Source organism: Marmota flaviventris, chromosome 20 (genome assembly GCF_047511675.1).
Source record: "Marmota flaviventris isolate mMarFla1 chromosome 20, mMarFla1.hap1, whole genome shotgun sequence".
Classification (NCBI taxonomy): Eukaryota; Metazoa; Chordata; class Mammalia; order Rodentia; family Sciuridae; genus Marmota; species Marmota flaviventris.
Window position 1 is genome coordinate 15,853,734 of NC_092517.1, and position 21,629 is coordinate 15,875,362.

Below are 21,629 nucleotides of genomic sequence, written 5' to 3' on the forward strand. Positions count from 1 at the left end.
TCTAGAATTCTTCGTTTTATTTCTCAAAAAAAATCAATACATTTTATTCTTTTATCTCCATCAGATTGCAAAATTAAAAGCATAACACAGGGCTGAGGATATAGCTCAGTTGGTAGAATGCTTTCTTTGCATGCCCAAGGCCCTGGATTCAATCCCCAGCACCAAATACTCACACAAAAAAATTGGCAAATCTTACTGTATATTAATTGAATTGTACCTCAATAAAATTGACACAAAAATTGTTAAAAAAAAAAAGTATAACATAAACCCCAAATAGTGTTAGGCTTTATACATTTATAAAGTGTGTCTTGGCCTTTGGAACTTTCTTGATCCATCAAATTTCTGGTGATTACTTCTCAAAACAAATTAAGTACTAGTAAGCTCTCTTTGTGTTTTGGCAAGACTGATCAACTTTTCAGACTGCAATATAACAATGAAAAGACTGGAGGGGAGGGGAGGGGAGGGGAGGGGGGATAGTAGAGGATAGGAAGGGCAGCAGAATACAACATACACTAGTATGGCAGTATGTAAAAAAGTGGATGTGTAACCGATGTGATTCTGCAATCTGTATATGGGGTAAAAATGGGAGTTCATAATCCGCTTGAATCAAATGTATGAAATACGATATGTCAAGAGCTTTGTAATGTTTTGAACAACTAATAATAATAAAAAAACAATGAAAAGACTGAAAATGTACAAGCATTAAAACTTTTATTCTTTGAGACATTAGTAAGAAAAAATCAGCTCAAGGAAGTTAAATTTTATCTTATTACAAAATCCAAGCATACAAGGCTTGAGTAATCCATTTTGGTCAAAAGAAACTCTGTGATCCTGCAGCTATGACTGTCACACAAATTGCTTGATTACGCTGGTGATACTTTTTCCTTTACCCATTCAGTACCACCAGTGTGTGAATCACTCACTGTGGCAGACACTGGGGAGGTGAGCAGGAGGAAAACATGGCCCCTGTGCTGTGAAAATAGCCCTGAATTTGAAGTTTGAAGACCTGGGACTCATGGCTAATTAAGTGTGCTACCTCAAATAAGTCTTGTGTTTTTGTTTATTTGTTTTGTTTTGTTTTTAGCTTTCTTTTTCTCATCTCTGGGCTTCTAGTGTTCCCACTACTATTAAACGTCTGTGTTTTTCTGAGTCTCTCTTTTGTAGCATAATTAGGAATTTTAATAAAAGCATTTAGGACTTTCCTCAGAAGGTAGGAGATTTCTGTGTCCAAGTTATCTGTTATTGTTAGTTTCTTTGTTTTTATCATCATATATCTGCATGGGTTTGTGGGGGGAAATCTTTATGAATTTATTAATCAAACTGAATGTCTACAATTTGCAGGATTGTGGGTATTAGAAATGCAAAGACTTAGGACTCTCGGGCTCCACTACAGTATGAGAGAGATGGGGAGAGAGGAGGAGAGGACAGATATTTGCATTGTAGTGTGCTCAGTGACTAATAAATGTGGAGAGGTGATCATTATTTCAGGAATACTCATTGATTGCTTCCTCTGTGTCTTGATTATACTGTGTGCACTAGGCACTGGGCATTTGGAGAGGAAGGAGAAACGGTTGAGAGCGAACAGCCCTGGTTCTTAACTTTTGAAGCCAAAGGTGTCTCATGTTTGCATAGCACCAGATAAACCCCTTTGACTCTGGGCTCCTAGTCTTTTTTTTTTTTTTTTTAACATATTTTTTGTTTTATTTGGGTGTTTTTGTTTTATTTGGATGCTGTGGATTGAACCCAGAGCCTCATGTATGCAAAGCATATGCTCTTAAGACTGAGCTACATCCCTTCCCCCAGGCTCCTAGTCTTAAGGATCTCTGTTAGCAGTTAGCAGCACCAGGATGCTGTTCTTTAAATTACATGGAGTGAATTGTCCAAGAAGTCTTTAATCAGGTGCCATGCCTTGAAGGTGAGAGTATGGTCTTAGAGTAGGTTGTGCCACTGAACCAGACCCAGAAATGGAAGAGCTCAAATGAAAAAAAGTTTATTTCTTGCTTACCTAATAGTCATCTGGTTGTCTTCCACCTTGTGGCTACATCATCCTCCAGGGCTTTGCCTTTGTGCTTTAGTTAAGTCTGAGTTGTCACTTTCAAGTAACAACTGGGAGATGGGAAATAGAGCCAGAGTGAAAATAGGTAGAAGTTGGAGGCCCAGCCGGTCTCTTAAAGGGCCTGGCTGGAAAGGGACATGTATTACTACTCCCCTCAGATTCTTTTGGGAAGAGCTGTGCCTTTCTGGCCAGAAAGACTGGAAAATGGTATGCCCGGCTATAAGCATTGAGTATGTCATCAGTTTCTGTTGAAGAGAAAGGTCGGTTTTGGATGACAATCTCTGTACCAAAGTGAAATGGTTAAAAAAAAAAAAAAAAAATCTTTCCTGGGCCCTCTTTATCCTGAAGATTATTTATTTTTATCTTTAATCATAAGGAAATTTTTTTTCTAAGCCTCAAATTAGATCTGATTGGAAGAAGATAAGGCATAACTCTTGCCCTCAAAGAACCTAAAAAGTAGTTGTGCAAAAGCCTGTGTGCAGGACACAGGTTGTGTCTGTCTTGTCCTCTCCTGTGCTACCTGCATCTACCATAGGGTTGGTGCATACTAGTTGCTTAAATAACTGTAGGCTGTCAAAATGGGATGTGATATTTTTGGAAAGATACCAGTGGACTCCATTAAGGATGTTATAAATTAAAACTCAGAGATTTTTAGGGAAAATAGGAGAAAATGAAGCAAGGGTGTGATTCCCCAAGCTCCCCATAGTTATGCAAAGCTGTTCGTGTGGAGTAAAGAACTCTGTAGGTATAAAACTCAACCTCTGTTCTTCTGGAGGATTTATTCTGTTCTGGTTACCTGCTGCCAGGAAATAACTGGTGCATACTACTGAGATTTTCAAAAACATTATGTCCCCACATAGGCCCAGAATTCAGGCCTTTGTGAAATCCATACTTTACCAGGTTTGTTAGTCAGCTTGGCATTACTACAACAAAATAACTGAGGCAGCAAACTTTATGAAGGGAAAAGATTTATTTAACTCCCAGTTTTGGAAGTTAAAAGTCCAAGATCAGGGATGGGGTGGGGTGGGGACCCATTTGTTTAGCCTCTTGTGAGGGAAACAAGTGGTGGCACATTATGGCAGAAGCATGTGCAGGAACGAAAGGTCATATTTTCAACAGGATGAGAGAGCAAGAGAAGGGTGGGGCCAATATCAGGCTTTTATAGCAGTGCTAGCAAGGAGTCCCAGGAGAACTGCCGAACTGCCTTAGGAGGGCATGTCCCCAAGGACTAGGAGCCTCCCACTAGGCCTCATCTCCTAAAGATTCCATCACCTCCCACTAGTAGCACCCTGAGGACCAGGCCTTTAACACGTGGGCCTTGGAAGGGCATTTCACATCAAAGGGCACCAGGTTAGTGTGTATATCATTGAAAATTCCTTCTTGGGTTTAGTATGTATAGGAGATTTCTAATTCATATTCTTTTAGCAGCTTTATTGAGAGAAAGTTCACCTGCTATGAAGTCCCCCCCCCACTTTTTTAAAATATTTTTTTTTAGTTGTGGTTGGATGCAATAACTTTATTTTGTTTTTTTTATTTTTTATATGTGGTGCTGAGGATTGAACCTAAGACCTCACATGTGCTAGGCAAGCGCTCTACTGTTGAACCACAACCCCAGTCTGAAGTTTCCCCTTTTAAAATGTACACATCAGTAGTTTTTAGTATGCCCATAGAGCTGTGCAATCGTCACCATTATCATCACTCCAAAAAGAAACCTCTAGTAGTCATTCTCCATCTGCCTCCTCCCTATACCCCAGCGCTGGGCAACCAAGAATCTACTTTGTGTCTGTGTGAATTTGCCTAGTTTGGACATTTCCTATAAATAGAATCATAGTAAACTAAACTACAAAATAGTGTCAGAACTGAGTTAAAATTTCTCATCCCTAAGTATTGGGCTTTTCCTTCTATTATTAATATTATTATTATTATTTTTTTAATTTATCTCTCCAATAGAATTTTAGTCCTAAATAATGCTTCTCCTTTCCAATCCTCATCATTTATTACCTGGCCTAAGTGTTGGTGTTCCTGGGAGCCATCCTGGCAGTAGCTTGGGTTCTTAGGAGATAGGTTCCTCCCCTCTCAGAGCAAGGCTTTGACATGGCCCTCATGTATCTGTGACATTTGGACACTTGGGAAGAAGTGAAACTTCCTCTTCTGTACTTGTATTCAAATTAGTTCATAGCATCCTCCCTGTGCCCCAGGGTCCCATTTCAGCAGTAATTCCATAGAGTTAAGTCTGGGTGGAAAGGCCTAGCTTACCAACTGCTCTGCTTCCTTTTCCTTCCCTAAAGGTCTAATCTTGCCCCTTGTGATTTCTCTTTCTCCTCAAGTCTATCTTTGATGTCCTCATCTCACCTGGATGAAGAATATTCCCTTATTGGAGGAGCATGGTGACAAACAACCTGTGATTTGCTGACTCACAGCTCCCAAGGGAAGGCTTCAGCCTTTGAGCCATAGCTCTCTGCCTCCCTCCCCCAACTTGGCATTTGAGCCTCACAGGCAGCATTGGAGAGAGTTCTTATATCCTGCCACACCTGCTCTAGGTTTAGAGCTCTTCTCCTTCAGCTCCCCAAACCCATTTTTTTTTTTTTTTTGCAGACTCTAAATGAAAAGACGCTGGTTATTTACACCAACCAGCTACCATTAGTGTAACGAGTAACAGTGCATTCTCTGCATTGGTTGTAAATGGCAGTAATATCAGGTCATTAATGAAATGCATATATTCATTTTGCATCTGTAACCTCTGAAACATAAGTTAATCATCTCAGAAGAGAGAGCAGATTTGTCCATGTCTGAATTTGTATTCAGAATCAACTCATCATCTCTTCTCCTAACTTTGATTTCTCTTAGGATCTTGAGGTCTTTGGGGGGCATTGTAGCGTGCATGAACCATGTGGTACCATGGATTGACAGGTGGCCCAGGCACAGGACATTTTGTCTGCTGACTCTGATGGCCCTCAGGGATTTGCTCAGCAGCAGCCATGTGCAGAGCCCAGATCGTGGAATAAGCAGAGGAAATGTGCTTACAGCTCTCTGGGAGCTTAGTGTCCTCCACTTGGGTGTAATGGCCATTGTTCTTACAAATGCTCTAAAATATTATGTTTCATTTTATGTGTCCTCTATTACCAGAGAAAATGGGAGCTGGCTTTCTGGAATAGAGGATTAGAGCAGGGCCCTGGGGCCGGGCAGCACAGTGCCTTGAAGTCAACCAGTTCTGGTTTTAGATTTGACCGCCCAGAGTTATATGACCTGGGGCAGGTTGCTTGAGTCTTTAAGTGGGGAAAAGAGCTATTAATAAGAACTCACACTTGGCACAGTTCTTGACCCAAGGTTTTCCCTCTTAGATTGAATATAGGAAAGAATAAAAGATAGAAAAGGAACTTCTGTTTGGGAGGTAGTGAGGAGCAGCATGCTGTCGTAGGCTTCTTGGGGAAGAAGACTACTTCTCAGTCCTGGAATGATGGTGTTGGTCCCATGCTTAGTCTTCTCCCTTTCCAGCTGGGCGAAACTGGTTTCCTCGCCACTCCCCTGGTTCACACAGGGTCCCTGAGGTGCCTGCTAACTGAGTCTCTCTGTGTCTAGGAGTGCTCCCACGCCTGCACACTGCTGCCCTGCTGTAGGGACACTGTACAACACCAACACACTGGAGTCTTTCAAGACTGCGGATAAGAAGCTCCTTCTGGAACAAGCAGCCAATGAGGTTAGCCATTTTCTGTGGGCCTGGCAGGTACCATGTTTCTGATCGGGCACATGGGTCTGATGCAGAAACTAGTATATAATAAATACTTGAAGATCTTTGCAGGTCTCTGTTTATTTCTCTATAGAGAAATAAATAGCTCCTTCTGTACTGGCAAGAAGATCAGAGAGAAGACACTGGCTCTCAGCTGGACATAGGCCAGAGGGTGAAAACTCAGGTTTGCTGATCTCCAGTGAGCACTTTGGAGAAGCTGACCTCTCCCTGAAAGTTACATTCCTGTGGCTGAATGCATCCGGGTGCTCTGTGCCTTGTGCCCCAGAGAGGCTTGGTTGTCCTGTGCATGACGATGCCATGGGAGGTTAGTTATACAGAATCTCCAGCACTTTCAGGGCTAAAGCTAATCTGCTTCTGATTTATAAGGCCACTGTTGGTCTCTTTGGACTGTATTTGGTCACAGCAGATCAGCTATAACTCCCATCACCTGCTTTCTCTTCTCTCTTGTCTTTTTGGGACATGATGTTCTCTATACCTGGAATATCTTTCCTTTGCTTCATAGCTGAGTTAAAAGAATTTAAATAGGGATAGAGAGAAAAGAGAGGGACAGTTTATCCCAATCCTCCTTACCACTCTTAATTGAGGGATCTTTACACCAGTGTTAGTAAAAAAAAAAGTCATCTTTTAACAAATTTTTATTGGTATGTTGTAATTATACAGAATTGTGGGTTTCATTGTCATATATTTGTATTGCACATTACATAATTTGGTTAAGACCAGTAGAGTAGAGGATGGGCACTAGAGGGAGGGAGAGGGAACAGAAAGGCCATGTACTGGACAATGAAATTGAATAAATGTCATCTTATATCCTGTTGATGGGAATGTTTATTTGTACAGCCTTTATAGAAAATAGTGTGACTGTTCCTCAAAACTCTGAAAATAGAACTATCATATGTTCCAGCAATCCCACTTGTGGGTATATACTCTTAAATATCCCATGTAAATGAAATGACTATATGGAAGAGACATCTGGACTCCCATGTTTATTGTAGCACTGTTCACAATAGCCAGGATGTGGACTCAACTGGGGTGTACATCAATGGCTGAAAGGATTAAGAAAATGTGGTACATAAATATAGTGGAATATTATTCAGCCATAAAAAGAGAGATCCTGTCATTTGCTGTGACATGGGTGGAACTAAGTGATATAGCCAGGCAGCGTATGACAATCACTGCATGTTCTTATCTTATGTGAAAACTGAAAATGTTGATCTCATAGGAGTAGAGAATAGAAGAGTGGTTACCAGAGGTTGGGAATGGGAGAGGAGAGAGAAAATATAGAGAGGGTGGATTTTAGGTATTAACATGAAGTGAGCTGGGAAGAATACATTCTAAGATTCTCTAGCATAATAGGATAATCAGTTTAAAACAATTTATTGCATATCTCAAAATAACAAGAAGAAAGGAATTTGAAGGTTCCTGGCAAAGAAATGAATATTACTCTGATTTTATCATTTTCCATTGTATGCATGGCTTGAATCATCACACTATATTCCATAAATATGTATAATAATTGTATGTCAATTAAAAGACTTTTTGAAAGTACCATGCTTAAAACAAAATCAACAATTGTAGGAGAACAAAAAAGAGGGGGTTTCCTATTTTTGTGGGCACAATGGTCAGGGAAGGAAATCTCCCAGCCGGACCCAAGGCAGGCTTCCCGTACATCCCTCTCAGTGGATGAGGCTCATGACTCAGGTGGTGATGGCTGGTCATTTTTCTTGACCTGTTACCTGACTGCCTCTGGATCTCTTGCCTTGGCTGCACACTTAAAAGGGAACCTCCAAAGAGTTGAGACAGTTCTTAATCTATCAAGGGAAAAAGTAGGTTGTCTTCACAGGAATCCCACCCCTTGACACTTGACAGGGGCTCAGACTTCTGGCAGTTTACACCTTACCTCCATGTTGGCTCATGAGAAAGCCAGGGCCTGCTGTTTCAGGTCCAGTTCCTCCAAGGCCATGATGTCAATGGGGAGGGCTTATTTCTCCTTGCTTTTTCCACAGCTGTCCTTGGGGAATGGTTCTTCTGTTGGGGTGACTACTTTGTCCTGCTTAGCAACACAAAGTTTAGCAGCTAATCTTAGCTACTAAAACATCTTGTGATCAGCAACTGCTGACCAGGACCAGCTTTAGCTTCCAAAGTACTTATGGAGTGTACATAAACTTGTATTTCATTCTCCTTTTCACCTCTCAAGGCAGGATAAACCCAAGTCTGGCTTTGAGAAATCCCCTCACTATAGTTGAGATCACTTCCTTCGAGAATCCCTGCTGAGTGATGTTACCTACTTCTATGATAGCAAGTCCAGTCTGTTGTTACCTACTTTTATGATAGCAAGTTCTACATGGTGTTGAACTTGTACATTTATGCCTGTCTCTCTCCCGAGACTATGAGCTTCCTGAGGGCAGGGGCTGTGTCTTTTATTTCTGCAACCCTGTTGTAGAAAATGAGTAGGTAGCTACTGAAGGATGTCAGGAATGGACAGAAGTGACCTGGTTGTCTCCTTTATGCTGAGATTCCCATAGAGGAAATTCTTTGGCTGGAGGAGATGCTTTGGCTGGAGGAGACGCTCCCTTACTTAGCTCAGGAGCATGGCTGACAGAGAGGCACTGTCAAGTGGGCCAGGAAGTAATGACCTTCTTCAGTGCCCAGGATAAACAGTGCTGGGCCTCAAAACAAGAAGAGCCTGGGACTTCTCAGTTTCACACTTTGCTTGACAGTGAGAAGCTCAGAGTTGCCCGGCAACCTGTCTTAACGCTTTTCTTTCTTTTGGCAGATCTGGGAATCCATAAAGTCAGGCGCTGCTCTTGAAAACCCTGTACTCCTGAACAAGTTCCTCCTCTTGACATTTGCAGTAAGTAAATGGGCTCCCTGTTGTATTGAGACTGGTGAAATCCCCAGTTCATTCTGGTGGACCAAGAGGACGGTCTGCTCTCTTCTCTCTGAAGGTGTTACCTCGTGATATTCGTTATAGCTGTTAAAGAAGCTCTAATTTGATTAGTGGCTTTATTACAATGCAAAATGAATTCATTCGTACTGATCACACTGGTAGTAGTTGCATAGTTTCTATAACACAGTGACCCAACTCCTGTTATTAAGGACATTATAAAGTCAGGCTTAGGGAACAGTGGTTTCATTATTGCCAACTAAAATCTTTGTTAAATACAGTCCGGCAAAGCTTAGTTGCTAGGCCCAGTGTGTTAACTGTCATTATGACAAAATACCTGAGATAATCAACTTATAAGGAGAAAATTTATTTTGGCTCATGGTCACCTGGCCCTGTTGCCTTTGGACCTGTGGCAGCACTCATGGCAGGAGTTTATGGTGGAGAAGCTGCTCATTTCAGGGTGGCTAGGAAGCAAAGAGAGAGTCAGGAAAGGAGGGAGGGGGGTCCCAATATCCCATTCCAGGACACATCCCCAGTAACCTCATTTTCTTCCACTATGTCCCCTCCTAAATCCCCATCACTTGCCAATGGGCACCACAGTCTGGCAACCAAGGCCTTAACATGTGGGCCTTTGGGGGACACTCCAGATTCAAACTGTAGTACCCCTTAAATAAGGGAAAAGAGCTTCTGGGTCAGAGGAGCTCACACGACGTGGATTGACCATACAATTTTTTTTTTTTTTTTTAAACAAAGAAAGAACCAAGTTTGTTGTCATATGCCTATACTTCAAGTGCTCAAAGGCTGAGGCAGGACAATCACAAGTATGAGGCCAATTTGGGCAACATAGCAAGACCTTGTCTCAAAAAAAGTTTTTAGATAAAAATTAATAAACAAAGGAAAATGCCTTCTATATATATGATCTAATTTTAAAATACATTAAGGGAAGCCTTGAAGAGGAAAAGGAATCACATGAGGGTAACATCACTGCCTACAGTGGGTAGCGTTAAGGAGCTGGAGGGAAAGTCTAGGTCTCAGTGAAGAGGAAAGTTAGGGAAAGGTAAGGGCTGCTTGTAAAGATACTAGCTACGCACACACATGCAAATGTGTGTAGAGATGGTCCCTGGCTTTTGATGGTTTGACTTAGGATTTTTCAGCCTTGTCTGCAAGTGTATCCATACAACCATTCCCTTTCTCACTTTCAGTACAATGATCAATACTTTGCATGAGGTATGCAACACTTTATGGAAGAGGCTTTGGGTTAGATAATTTGGCCAATTGTAAGCTACTGTAAGTGGTCTGAGCACATTTAGGGTGGACTAGTCTAAGGTGTGATATAGGTTAGGTATATTAAATGCATGTTTAACCCAGGTGATATTTTTAACTTATGATGGGTTTACCTAGACATAACCCCATTGTGTATCAAAGAACGTGTGTGTGCACGCGCGTGCTTGCGTGCGTGCGTGCACATTTGTAAGTGTAAGTAAAACTAATTTGTCCTATATGTTAACTGTATAATGTTCTGTCTAGTATGTATTCCATAGACTCCTGTTGTACATTTAGGTTGTTTCTTTTCTTTCCTTTTTTCCAGTGCTGGGGATTGAACACAGGGACGCTTTACCACTGAGCTATATCCCCAGCCCTTTTTATTTTATATTTTGAGACAGGGTGTTACTATTGCTGAGACTGGCCTCAAACTTATGATCCTCCTGCCTCAGCCTTCTGAGTTGCTGAGATTATGGTATAGGTGTGTGCCATTAGGTTGTTTCTAATGTTCTCTATTATAAAAAATGCTGCAGGAAGCAATATTGACCATATTGATATTTTTTTTTCCTGTTCATTTTATTTACTTAGAGTAAGTTCTTTGCTGTGGATGAAGTGTGTTTCATTATAGCTTCATCTGCTTCTCCTAAATGCCACCTCCCTTTTTTATTGCCTAAGCACAGAGGGAATGGTGGGACTCCAAAGATTATAGCAATGTGTGGTTATCTACAAGGAGCACATTTTCTAATAAGTTATGGAAATCATTTTTCTGAACATTTGATTACTTTTGTAGGTTCTCTACTAAGATAGATTTATTTAAATATTGCTAAATATTTCTGGTTTTTTTTAGTTGAACATTAAAACATTTCTTATATCAAGAATTCTCTTTAATAGAACATAAATAATAATTTTCCCTTAATGAGAAAAATAACAGCTCTGACTTAAAGTTTGGAGGCATTTCTCAGAGGTGTTATGTGTGTTGGCCTCACTGCCCTTTCTGAGTGTTCTTAGCCTGATTTACAAAAAAAAAAAAAAAAGAATTAATTTCTCTTTTAAAATCTTCAGGCTCAAAGAGCCTTATGTTTAATTTAACCAAGGTCCTTTGTATCCCGAAAAGAATCCTAAGAAATTCAAGCCTTTGGCTTTTGAAGATGACCTGATAAAACTCCTTAGAATGTGTGAGGTCCTTCATCTTGAATTGTTTAACCTTTCGCTAAAGATCAGTTATGACAAATCATTTAAGTACAAAGAAGAGAGAATCATCTCTGGGGGATGTTTTTGCTTTCCTTTCTGCTGTTTTTAGGCCTCAAAGGACCAGACACTTCATTAATTTCAATTTTTCAGTTTGTTTTGCCATCGTGAAAAGGGAGTTTTTTCTTAGTTGATCAATTAGTGGTAGAGTTAGACACTGTGGAAACTAATTAGTAGACCTTCTTATCTGGAAGCATGTTTATATGTAAATTTATATTTAAAGAGTCATCAGGTATGATTCCATTTGTATGAAAAGCCCAGAACAGACAAATCCATAGAGACAGATGATAGGTTAGTGGTTGTTTGCTAGAGGATAGAGAGGTAGGGGAGTAGAGAGCTTCTACTAGAAGGTACAGAAATGGCTATGGGCTGATGAAAATATTCTAAAATTAGTGGTGATGGTGGTTCAATTTTGTCCAAATTCTAAAAGAGAAAAAAATCCCACTAAAATGGACAGCTTAACATGGTGAATTTTATAGTATATAAATTATTTCTCAATTTTAAAAAGGTCATCTGATGAGCAAAATGGTGCATACCTGAAATCCAAGCAACTTGGGAGGCTGAGGCAGGAGTATCTCAAGTTCAAGTCCAGCCTGGGAAACTTAGCAAGATTCTGTCTCAAAATTAAAAATGAAAAAATCTGTGGGGGTGGGCCGGGGTTATGGCTCAGTGTAGAGCGCTTGCCTAGCATGGGCGAGACGCTGGGTTCAATGCTCAGCACCACATAAAATAAGTAAAATACAGGTATTCTGTCCAACTACAACTAAAAAATATTAAAAATTAAAAAAATAAAAAAGATCTTGGACTATAGCTCTGTGTTAGAGTGATCCTGGGTTCAATCCCCAGTACCAAAGAACAAAAAACAAAAAGTCATCCCACAGCCACAGTTTTTATTCTTATCAAGATTCAAGAAGAAATATTAACTAGCTAGATAACTGTATTAGTGTCCAGTTGTCACAGATAAGTGAGGAAGCTGCTCAGTACCCATGTAAATCTGGTACTGTACCACATGAATGATGCAGGCCCCAAACACTGCAGGAATTCAAAGACAAGAGCCCAGGTGGGAGCAGTATCAAGGACAGCCTCATGAATCCTCTTCCCTGGGTCAAATCCCCGTCCTTGGGTTGCTTTAACCTGGTGTGGAAATGGCTTAAATCCCAGTGAAGATGAAAGCACTTCTACCATTGTTGCTCCTTTGTATTTGAAACTTCAGTGTGACTCTTATGGTTAATCCTGCACACATTTTATCTCTGTTCCACATAGAAAATGAGCTGCCTGATGGCTGGGCCGAGGTTGATTCATTTTATCAGAGTGGCTCATATTTTGCCTTGTACATAGCAAGTGCTTAATTAATAGTTGTTGACTTGAATTTCACCAGCAAGGCATTTCAAAAAGCAATGTTATATAGGTTCAGCACCCTTAATCTGAAACTTAAAAAAAATACTCAAGCATCAAAACTTTTTGAATGGTGACATATGATACCACAAATGGAAAATTCCACAACTGACTTTATGTAATGGGCTATAGTCAAAATACAGGCACATTAAAAATATCATATAAAATTACCTTCAGCCTGTGCATAAGATGTATATAAAATATAAGTGAATTTCATTTTTAGACTTGGGTCCCCTCCCCAAGATATCTCATTATGTGTATACAAATACCTCAGTACTTAAAAAAAAAAAAACCAAATCCATAATACCACTGGTCCCAATCATTTTATAGAAAGAATTTTCTCAGGCATGGGTATAAGAATGACATGGTTTCCTCAATGATGTGCTTAACTTATTTCATTGTGAAGAGAGCTGTATGGGGATTGGCATTCATTATTCCACCACAGATCCATCAAGTGTGTGTGGTATAGGAAGCAGCTGAAGTCATGGAAACATAGTTCTGATCCCTCCCCCTTTACCTCTTCTTGTTGTTATTGTTCAAGTGCTTTATCCTTTTCCAAGCTTCAGTTTTCTGTCTATAAAATGGGATAATAATAGTTGTCTCTAATGGTGGTTTGTATTAAAGCATACCAATGATAATATCAATGACATATTACACATTTTCTGTTAGCAAGTGATCAATAAAGTAGGTTATGTTTACTGTCACATTATTAGTGTGTACTGTGAGAGGGTACTTGGGATTGTTTATAGAGGGACAGTGCTCGGGATGCAGCTCAGGGCCTTGTGCCTGCAAGGCAAGCACTCCACCACTTAGCTGTATCCTCAGCTGGGAGGGTATTTTGGGATCAAGGCAGAAGTTCTGTGTTCTGTTGGGATTTCTATTGGGATGAGAATATTTGACAAGTTAGACATATTTTGTGTGCATCGCTTTTCTTTCTTAATTAGCTATGAGACATTACATTATTATATGAATTTCAGTTTAATTATTAGTGCTCTTCTGATATTTTGTATGTTTTGTTCTAGGATTTAAAGAAGTACCACTTCTACTATTGGTTTTGCTATCCTGCCCTCTGTCTTCCAGAGAGTATTCCTCTTATTCAGGGGCCAGTAGGTTTGGATCAAAGGTTTTCATCAAAACAGGTATTAGCCTATAAAACAAATTCAGATAAAGTTGAGTTTAAGCAAACAGGAACACCTCTGGATGAAGAGGTGGTACTAGAATCCTCCAAAGACCAGATTATTCACAAATTGTGAAGTCGTTTGCTAGAGGTAGAGAACAGTATTCCATAGTATGGAATTAAATAGGTATTCCATGGTATTTGGTGAAAGACTAACCCTGCAGGGAGGAATTATAGGAACATTTTGAAAGGCTGGAAGCATTTATCAAAATGTGGTTTTTGCTTTCAGTGTGGAGAAATATAAAGCAATATCTTTGGGGAAGAAAATCTTTGAAACAAAATATAAGAGCTTCCACCACCCTCACACTAAAGTAGCAGAATGTCTCCATCATGCAGAACTAGGCATTGCCATTTAAGGAGGGCATTAGAGATTAGTCCTGAGAAGAGCAATTAAATTAATTAGGCTGGTGGAACACAGACCCCAAACTAGAGAATTTTGATTATTGTTTAAGGCAAAGATTGAATATTAAGATCATTTTAATTCAAGAAGCATATCAGTCACTAAAAGCTTATATTCTGAAGCCATAGAGCAGCTGCTAATGATTATAATAGCAATAATAATAATAATAATAATTAGAACAAATTCAAGGTTGTGGTTTTACCTGACTAATTTGTCAAAAAGAAATCTACATTGGGGTAAAAATGATTATGAATGAGATGGACTGCTTGTGGGTGTGGGGTTTCTTTTAAGGAGAGCAAAAATGTTCTGAAATTATCTCAGTGATGGTTGTACAATTCTGTGAACATACTAAAAATAACCATTGAGTTATATACTTTAAATGGACAATTTGTATAGTATATCTTAATAAAGCCGTTAAAGATTATGATAAAATTTATCAGTGGTAGGTTTATGTTCACAGGAAAGATAGAATACTTTGACCACCTCTCTCAGCCTCTGTGATTGACAACTTAGGGAACCACCACGCTGTACCATAAAATGTCCCTTTGTTTCCCTAAGACACATCACCATACACATAGAAAGTGTTATGTAAAAGTCAAATGGTGTTATTAGGAGGCACTTTTGTGTTTATTTGCTACAAAAATCCAACAGGGTTTTGGTCAGTCATTTGTAGTCTTTTGGCTTTAAGGTACTTTGTATTTAATATCAGCTTTTAACTCAGAGGTAGATATGTAATTTTCTAGAGAGTAACTTCACATTTTCTGTTTTCAGATTCAAGCCCTTGAGCGGGCATATGATGATCTTTGTCAAACAGAAGGTGTCACAGCCCTACCATACTTCCTAATCAAGTATGATGACAACATGGTGCGAGTTTCCTTGCTTAAGCACTACAGTGATTTCTTCCAAGGTCAAAGGATAAAGGTCAGAGAAACTTTGAGTATTTAGTTATCTGGTTAAAGAAAAAAATCTCAAGTTCATATTATAATAGACTGCTAAAAAATTTAAAATTAGATTTCTTCCACCCTCCAAATGATGTTGTTGAACATTTCTTATATCTGTCCTCTCCTACCCTTACTGTTCTCAAACCAGCTCCTCTTTTACATTGCTCCAGTTCTCTTATAGCTCCCAGTAATTTTGGATTCCTCACTTCCTATTAGTGATAAAGGTTATTTCGATTTTCTGTCCTGATGTATTTTACTCCTGTGTTTTCATTTTTATTCTCGGTGCTAACACTGTAGCTCAGGCCCTCCTTTTCTCACTCCTGGATATTTGGAATCTTCTTGCTGCCATCTTGCATGACTCTAATATGGAAAAATCTTCCTCAAACTACTTACATTCACTCTGTCGTTCATTGGCCAGAAGCCTAATGGTGACTTCCTTCTGGCTCAGGCTATCTTTCAGTCTCCTACTATTTTCCTCATAAATATTTGCTCCAGCTAATCCTATCTGTTTTTTACCAGACCATCCCTTCTGCCACCCAATCAAATATACATAGACCTTTTTCGCGTATCTTCCTTTTCCTCACACACTATCATCTTCCTGAAACATTTCCTGAGAAACTCTTGCTCTCCTTATTGCAATTCTCCTTTCATTATGAAATGTTCTCATGGGGGTGGCCATGTATGATCTCTCCCTATCTGGACTCACTACACTTATTCCTAATCTGCATTTAGAGTACCTTGTCTGGATTCCTTTCCATGCAGTTTTAGACTGTAAGCTCCTGGAGGGCAAGGCCCATGTCTCATGGATCTGTGTCTGCATAGTGTCTAGCATTTGTCTGGGGCCCCCAGTAAGGTTCTTTTGAATGAATGAAACAGTCCTGAGTCTTTTAGAAGCAAGGATAACACTAGTAAACTGTCTTAGCTGTATGGGAGACGGTGAATTAAAAATAAACGATCGTTGAGTATTGTGAAATGAAGTGGAATAATGTCATAGCTATGTACATATATCAGAGCTAAGAAAAGAGAGTCCCTTAACTGATGGCCCAATTATCCCTTAGCCTAAATTTAGGATGTCTTTTTTTTTAATCATCAGCAGCATTAGCATTTTTCTTTTCAGAGGCAGCCCTTTTCACAGTGAGTACCAAGAATTGAGTTTTTTTTTAAATTCTTAATTTCTCCAGATGATTTCATAGAACTACAGCTAAATTAGTGGCAATAAGACTAATCACTGATAATTTTCTTTTTTGGTGCTGAGGATTGAACCTAGAGCCTTGCTCATGCAAAGCACACACTTTACCATAGAGCTAAACCCTAAACCCAAGTGTGAGGTTCTTTTGTGACAGCAGGCAGGGCTTGCTCAAAAGCAGCCATAGGTCAGGTTGAATGTGGTAAATAAATACCCCCCACAAAGTGCCACTCTACCAAAATAATAACAATCTGCAGAGCAGTCTACACTTTGAAAGGGGCTTTTGCAAACTTGATGTTTTTATAATAACTGTGAAATAGGTGTTACAGTGTCTGCATTTTCCATTTGAAGAATAAGAAATTGAAAGTTGCCAGAGTCAACGGTATGCTTCCAAAGCCCCTGTGCTTTCTGCCATCTCTCTTTTACGTCTCTCAGGTGGAGGCTTGACCTTGGGAATCTAAAAGAGATCTATATTTGACACCAGCATTGCCACGGTTAGTTCTGTGATCTTCGGAAAACTGCAAAACCTGTCCTCACCTTAGTTCTTCTATTACGTGTTACCAACACTACCTCCTTACACACGTTTGTAATGATTAAATATGATAATATAAAATGGCTGGCATGTAGCAGGTGCACAGTATGTATGCACTTCCCCAGCAGCAGCATATTTTTGAAAGACTGAAGAGATCTTGGGGCCTCCTCCTAAGAGCTCTTGGGGATTCACTAGTATCCAACCCTGAGACTCTGCCAATGTCAGGCATAATGTCCTTCACTTTGTTAGAGGTGTATCAGTTGGTTAGAGCCAGGCTTTAGAAAAGCCTGGAATTACTCAGTACATATGTTGAGCACCTCCTTCTGGGCTAGAAATCACAAGATATGATTATACCTGTTCTCACAGAACCTAAGTCTTCTGTGGGAGATGCAGCACTCACTGACTTGTGGAAAGTTAACCAGGAATTTAGGTAATGGAAGAGAAGGGCCATAGAAATGACACTTGGGTTGTTTGTCTATGCCCTGGGTTATTCTAGTAGGGATCACCAGAAGCTGTGCAGACTGATGACCTCATAAGGATTCTCATGGCCTCCCAGCCACAGGCCTGAATGTTTCCTCAGTCCTCTGCAGGGCTGTACACAGGCATGTTCTAACATTTGATTATGTCACTCTTCTTCTTGAAAAACCCTTACTGTGGACTTCAGGATGAAGTTAAAACTTCTTGGGCTGGGGCTGGGGCTCAGTGGCGGAGTGCTTGCCTAGCACATGCAAGGCACTGGATTTGATCCTTAGTACTGCAAACAAAAATGAGCAAATAAAATAAAGTCATGTTGTCCATCTACAGCTACAAAACAAAACAAAACAAAACAAAAAAACCAAAAAACCCCATGTTATCTTGGAATTCAAAACCACTTCACATCTGGCTTTTGCCATTACTCCAGCCTTACCCATTGCTCACCTCTTTATATTTCCCAAGATGGAGCCTGTGCCCTGGCTAGTGCTGTGCTCTCCAATGCTGCATGCTTTTCCCACCTCTCTGCCATCAGATATCCCTTTCATGTCCGTCTCCACATCCCTCTTCTTTCTGTCCCTGTCTGGTGCCTTGCTCAACATTCTGATTCATCTCTTCAGAAAGCACCAGCTGACTTTGCACTGTTTCAGAGGCCTCTTTTGGGTTCTCCTTCCCAGTACCATCTGAGCTCTGAAGTGCTTGCTGGTTTGCTTATCTGCATGTCCACATCCCTAGCCCTCACCCCCTCCTCTTACCAGTACTTTGATCCCCAAGATGTCACTATTCCTCTCTGAGCTTTGTGTGTTCACACATAAAAGAATGGAGAAATGTTGGAATCTTGCCAGTGTTCTCTTTTTTTCAGTGTATTTTCTCTTCTGGGCAATATCATTGTGTCCACGTCTTCGGTAACCATTTCCTCATGCATGACCCGCTTTGCTACCACCAACCTGAACCTCCCTCTGGACCCCCAAACCACTTTATCTAGCCTTCTGCTGACCTTCTGCAACCCCATGCATTCAACACACACCACCTGAACCAGCCCAAGGCTGGGCAGCACCATCTCAGAATGACAGTGCCTCCTTCCAGTTGCAGGAGCCAGAAATCTGGATCTCCTGCTGGATACCTTTCTGCCTCTCACCACCCCTATATCCACTGGATTTCCTATCTTGAACTTAGTCTGCTGCCTTTGGGTTTCTTCTGCCACCACTCCCATCTAATCTACAATCATTTTTCATCTGTGTCACTGTAATATTTTCCAAATGAGTCTTGTCTGATTTACTTTGGCCTCTTGTTCATTCCTGCATCATTTAAAGTGATCATTGGCAAAGCAGATCGGATCACATCCCCCGAAATGAAACACCTGATTGCCTTCACTGAACTCTAAGAATAGGAACTGGATTTTTTATTATGGCACACAGAGTCAGTGACTTGGCCCCTGTGTGGATCCATCCTCAAATTGTGCATGTCCCCTGTCACAGGGTCTTTTGCAAGCTCTGTTAGCCTGGAACACCCTTCTCTCTCCTTTCTCTTCTCCCCACCTCCACCACACTCATACCCTTTTCCCCATCAAGTGCTTACTCTTTCTTCAAATTTAAATGTAATCATTATTTTCTCAAGGAAAATTCTTTGACCTCTATTAAAAAGGTTTATTTTTCTTGTTGTGGGCTCTTTAGCACTGTATATCCCTTCTTTGGGGTATTTATTTTAGCACATGAGTAATTTTATATTTTCTTGGGTAATCTTTGATTAGTATATTTTCCCCCATTTAAATGTAAGCTCCTAACCGGGTGAGGTGGTTTACACCTACAATCCCAACTAGGGGGGCTGAGGCAGGAGGATGGCAAATTCAAGTTCAGCTTGCAAAACTTAGCTAAATTTTGTCTCCAAAAATGAAAAAAGCTAGAGATGTGACTCAGTGATAAGAACACCTCTGGGTTCAATTCCCACTACTGCCAAAATAAATAAATAACATAAATGTAATTTCTGTCAGGACTCTATGTCTGATCTCCCACCACTGCACTTGTGACCTGTGGTGTCATGCCTGGTGTGTAAAACATGTTGGAAGAATGAGTTCAGGTATGAATGAGTTGTAAGGACTGGGGAATTCCATTTTGGAAGCTCCTGAGTCAGTGCCTCCCACACAGTGGGCCTTAAGGAAGTCAAGGCAGCTCTTAGGATGGCTCATTGTAAGTGCTGTCTTTTAACATGAACATTTCATTCTGATGTAGGCCAGGAAGTTTATAAAAACTTTCCCAAATTGTCTATATACCTGAAATTTATGTGCAATGAGTCAGAGAGGTCATTAGTGTTCTCACAGGAGAGAGGCTAGAGGGCAAGTATGTGATCTGCAATGGGTAATTTAGTTTTGGGGTCATTGGAACAAATGCATAACCTCTGAGAATTCAGTAGAAGCCATGGATCCCCTGCAGAAAAGACACACCCGCATCCAACTCTACATCTAATGTCAGGATTCACAGAGTGCTGAAACCCATTCATGGGTCCTCTCTGCATCCCTGTCTTGAAGAAGGATGAAGGGAATTTTAATAGTGGTTAGCTTTCCTGGGAGGGAGCTTGTAGGATTGCTGGGGTCAGGGGGCAATAGGCCATCTTTGTTCTAAATTTAAGTGGGACCTTTGCCTCCAGAAGTGCTGTTCACTTGTGTGAGAAGGCTTGGCTGGCTCTGGGTAGTGGGTACCTGTCCCTGAAGAGGGCACTTTGCTAGCCATCAGCAGCTACAGTGGCCATGATCAGGGTTCTAATCATGTGCCCAGCACAGAGCTAGGCACTCACACACCTTACTGCTGATCCTCAAAGTGAGCAACATTCTGTCAATTTTGCACATGAGGAAAATGCAGAAGAGGTTTGGGAACAGAAGCCTCACACATAAACTCTGTGACCTCCTGCAGTCACAGTGCTTCCTGCTATGGAAGACACACAGCCCTGTTCTCCTCCCTAGCTCCCAACAGGCTGTGGTAGAATAAGAAGCCAGACTTCAAGTCCCACTGCAACTTAAATGAGCCAGTGACCCCTCTGATCCTCAACTTCCTCATCCTAAACAAGCGTGCAGTAATGACACCCCCTTCCTCAGGGGTGGCTGTGAGAATTGAGAGATGATGAATAAAATAGGCTTCATTAAGTTTTATTCACATGTTCGAATTGTTCCCACAGTATCTTCTTAGAATAAATTGTTCCGATTACATTTTCAGAGGAAACTGTTCTTTGGGTTAACTTGTCTTCAGTTGTTGCATAAAGTGAACTTTTGAGAGCCTGAGTCATGCAAATGAAAAGGCAAACCTTCTTGCCCTTTGTGTTTGAAAAAAATAAAATAAAATGAAGAGATGAAGAGTAGTCTTCCTGCCAGAGAAGCCACTCCTGAGATTGTCAGGGTTAGGGCTCAGCAGCGCCAGTGCATCTGGACAGTTTCGCCAGTTCACTCTGGTGTGACTTTAAATTAAAGCTAACTTGATAAATGTTTCTGACTGATTTTCTGTCATTTCTTGGATGATGTAAGATTGGTAATGTGATTGCTTAATGCCAAACTTCTTTGTGATTAAAAATACATGTGACATTATGACTCAGTACTTACTTATGTCTTTAAATGCACACACACACACACACACACACACACAGAGCTTTCACAAAATAATACTGTTCTTTATTCTATTTCATCTTTTTCGAAAATTCTAGTTGTAACCCACTAAATAGTTCAAGCCATAGGGAGCTCACCATGTGTAGTTTGGAAAATGCTAAGTGACAAATGTGTGACTGACTACTTTACAAATACAGGCAAATAAGTGAACTGCTGTAGGCATGGTTCCAGTTATTAGTTTTGCTTTTGATTGCATCACTGTTTTTAAAATTTTACAAAGTTCTTCAGCTATTCTTTTATGTGTTTGTATTGTGTGTGTGTGTGTGTGTGTGTGTGTGTGTACTGGGGATTGATTGAACCCAGGGGTACTGTACTATGGAGCTACATCCCCAGCCCTTTTTATTTTTTATTTTGAGACAGAATTTTGCTAAGTTGTTCAGGCTGACCTTAAATTTGAGATCCTCTGTCTTAGCCAACTAAATAATTGCCATTATAGACATGTGCCACTGTGCCTATAGTGAATTTTTTAAGTAAACTTTTTGTTTATTTTTTAATAATCTCTTTCTGTGCATTTTTTTAAGACTGTGATATATCTATATCTGTATTTATATCTATCTCCGAGTGTGTATGTGTGTATATATATGTATACACACACACACACACACACACACACATACATATACATATACATATATATAACATCTAATCATCTTCCAGGCCAGTTTTTTGTGATTATGGT

The 21,629-nt window shown here is 40.3% G+C and overlaps 1 protein-coding gene across 3 annotated transcripts in view; it reads left to right on the plus strand.

Annotated features, from left to right (window-relative positions):
• Atg7 (autophagy related 7) overlaps positions 1 to 21,629 on the plus strand; it is a 242,774-nt gene that overhangs the window by 27,288 nt on the left and 193,857 nt on the right. For all 3 annotated transcript variants that reach the window (XM_027931875.2, XM_027931879.2, XM_027931878.2), the window contains exons 4-7: positions 5,636 to 5,753; positions 8,578 to 8,655; positions 13,617 to 13,733; positions 14,943 to 15,092. In XM_027931875.2, coding sequence (XP_027787676.1) covers positions 5,636 to 5,753; positions 8,578 to 8,655; positions 13,617 to 13,733; positions 14,943 to 15,092 — 463 coding nt within the window. The remainder of the gene's footprint in view (positions 1 to 5,635; positions 5,754 to 8,577; positions 8,656 to 13,616; positions 13,734 to 14,942; positions 15,093 to 21,629) is intronic.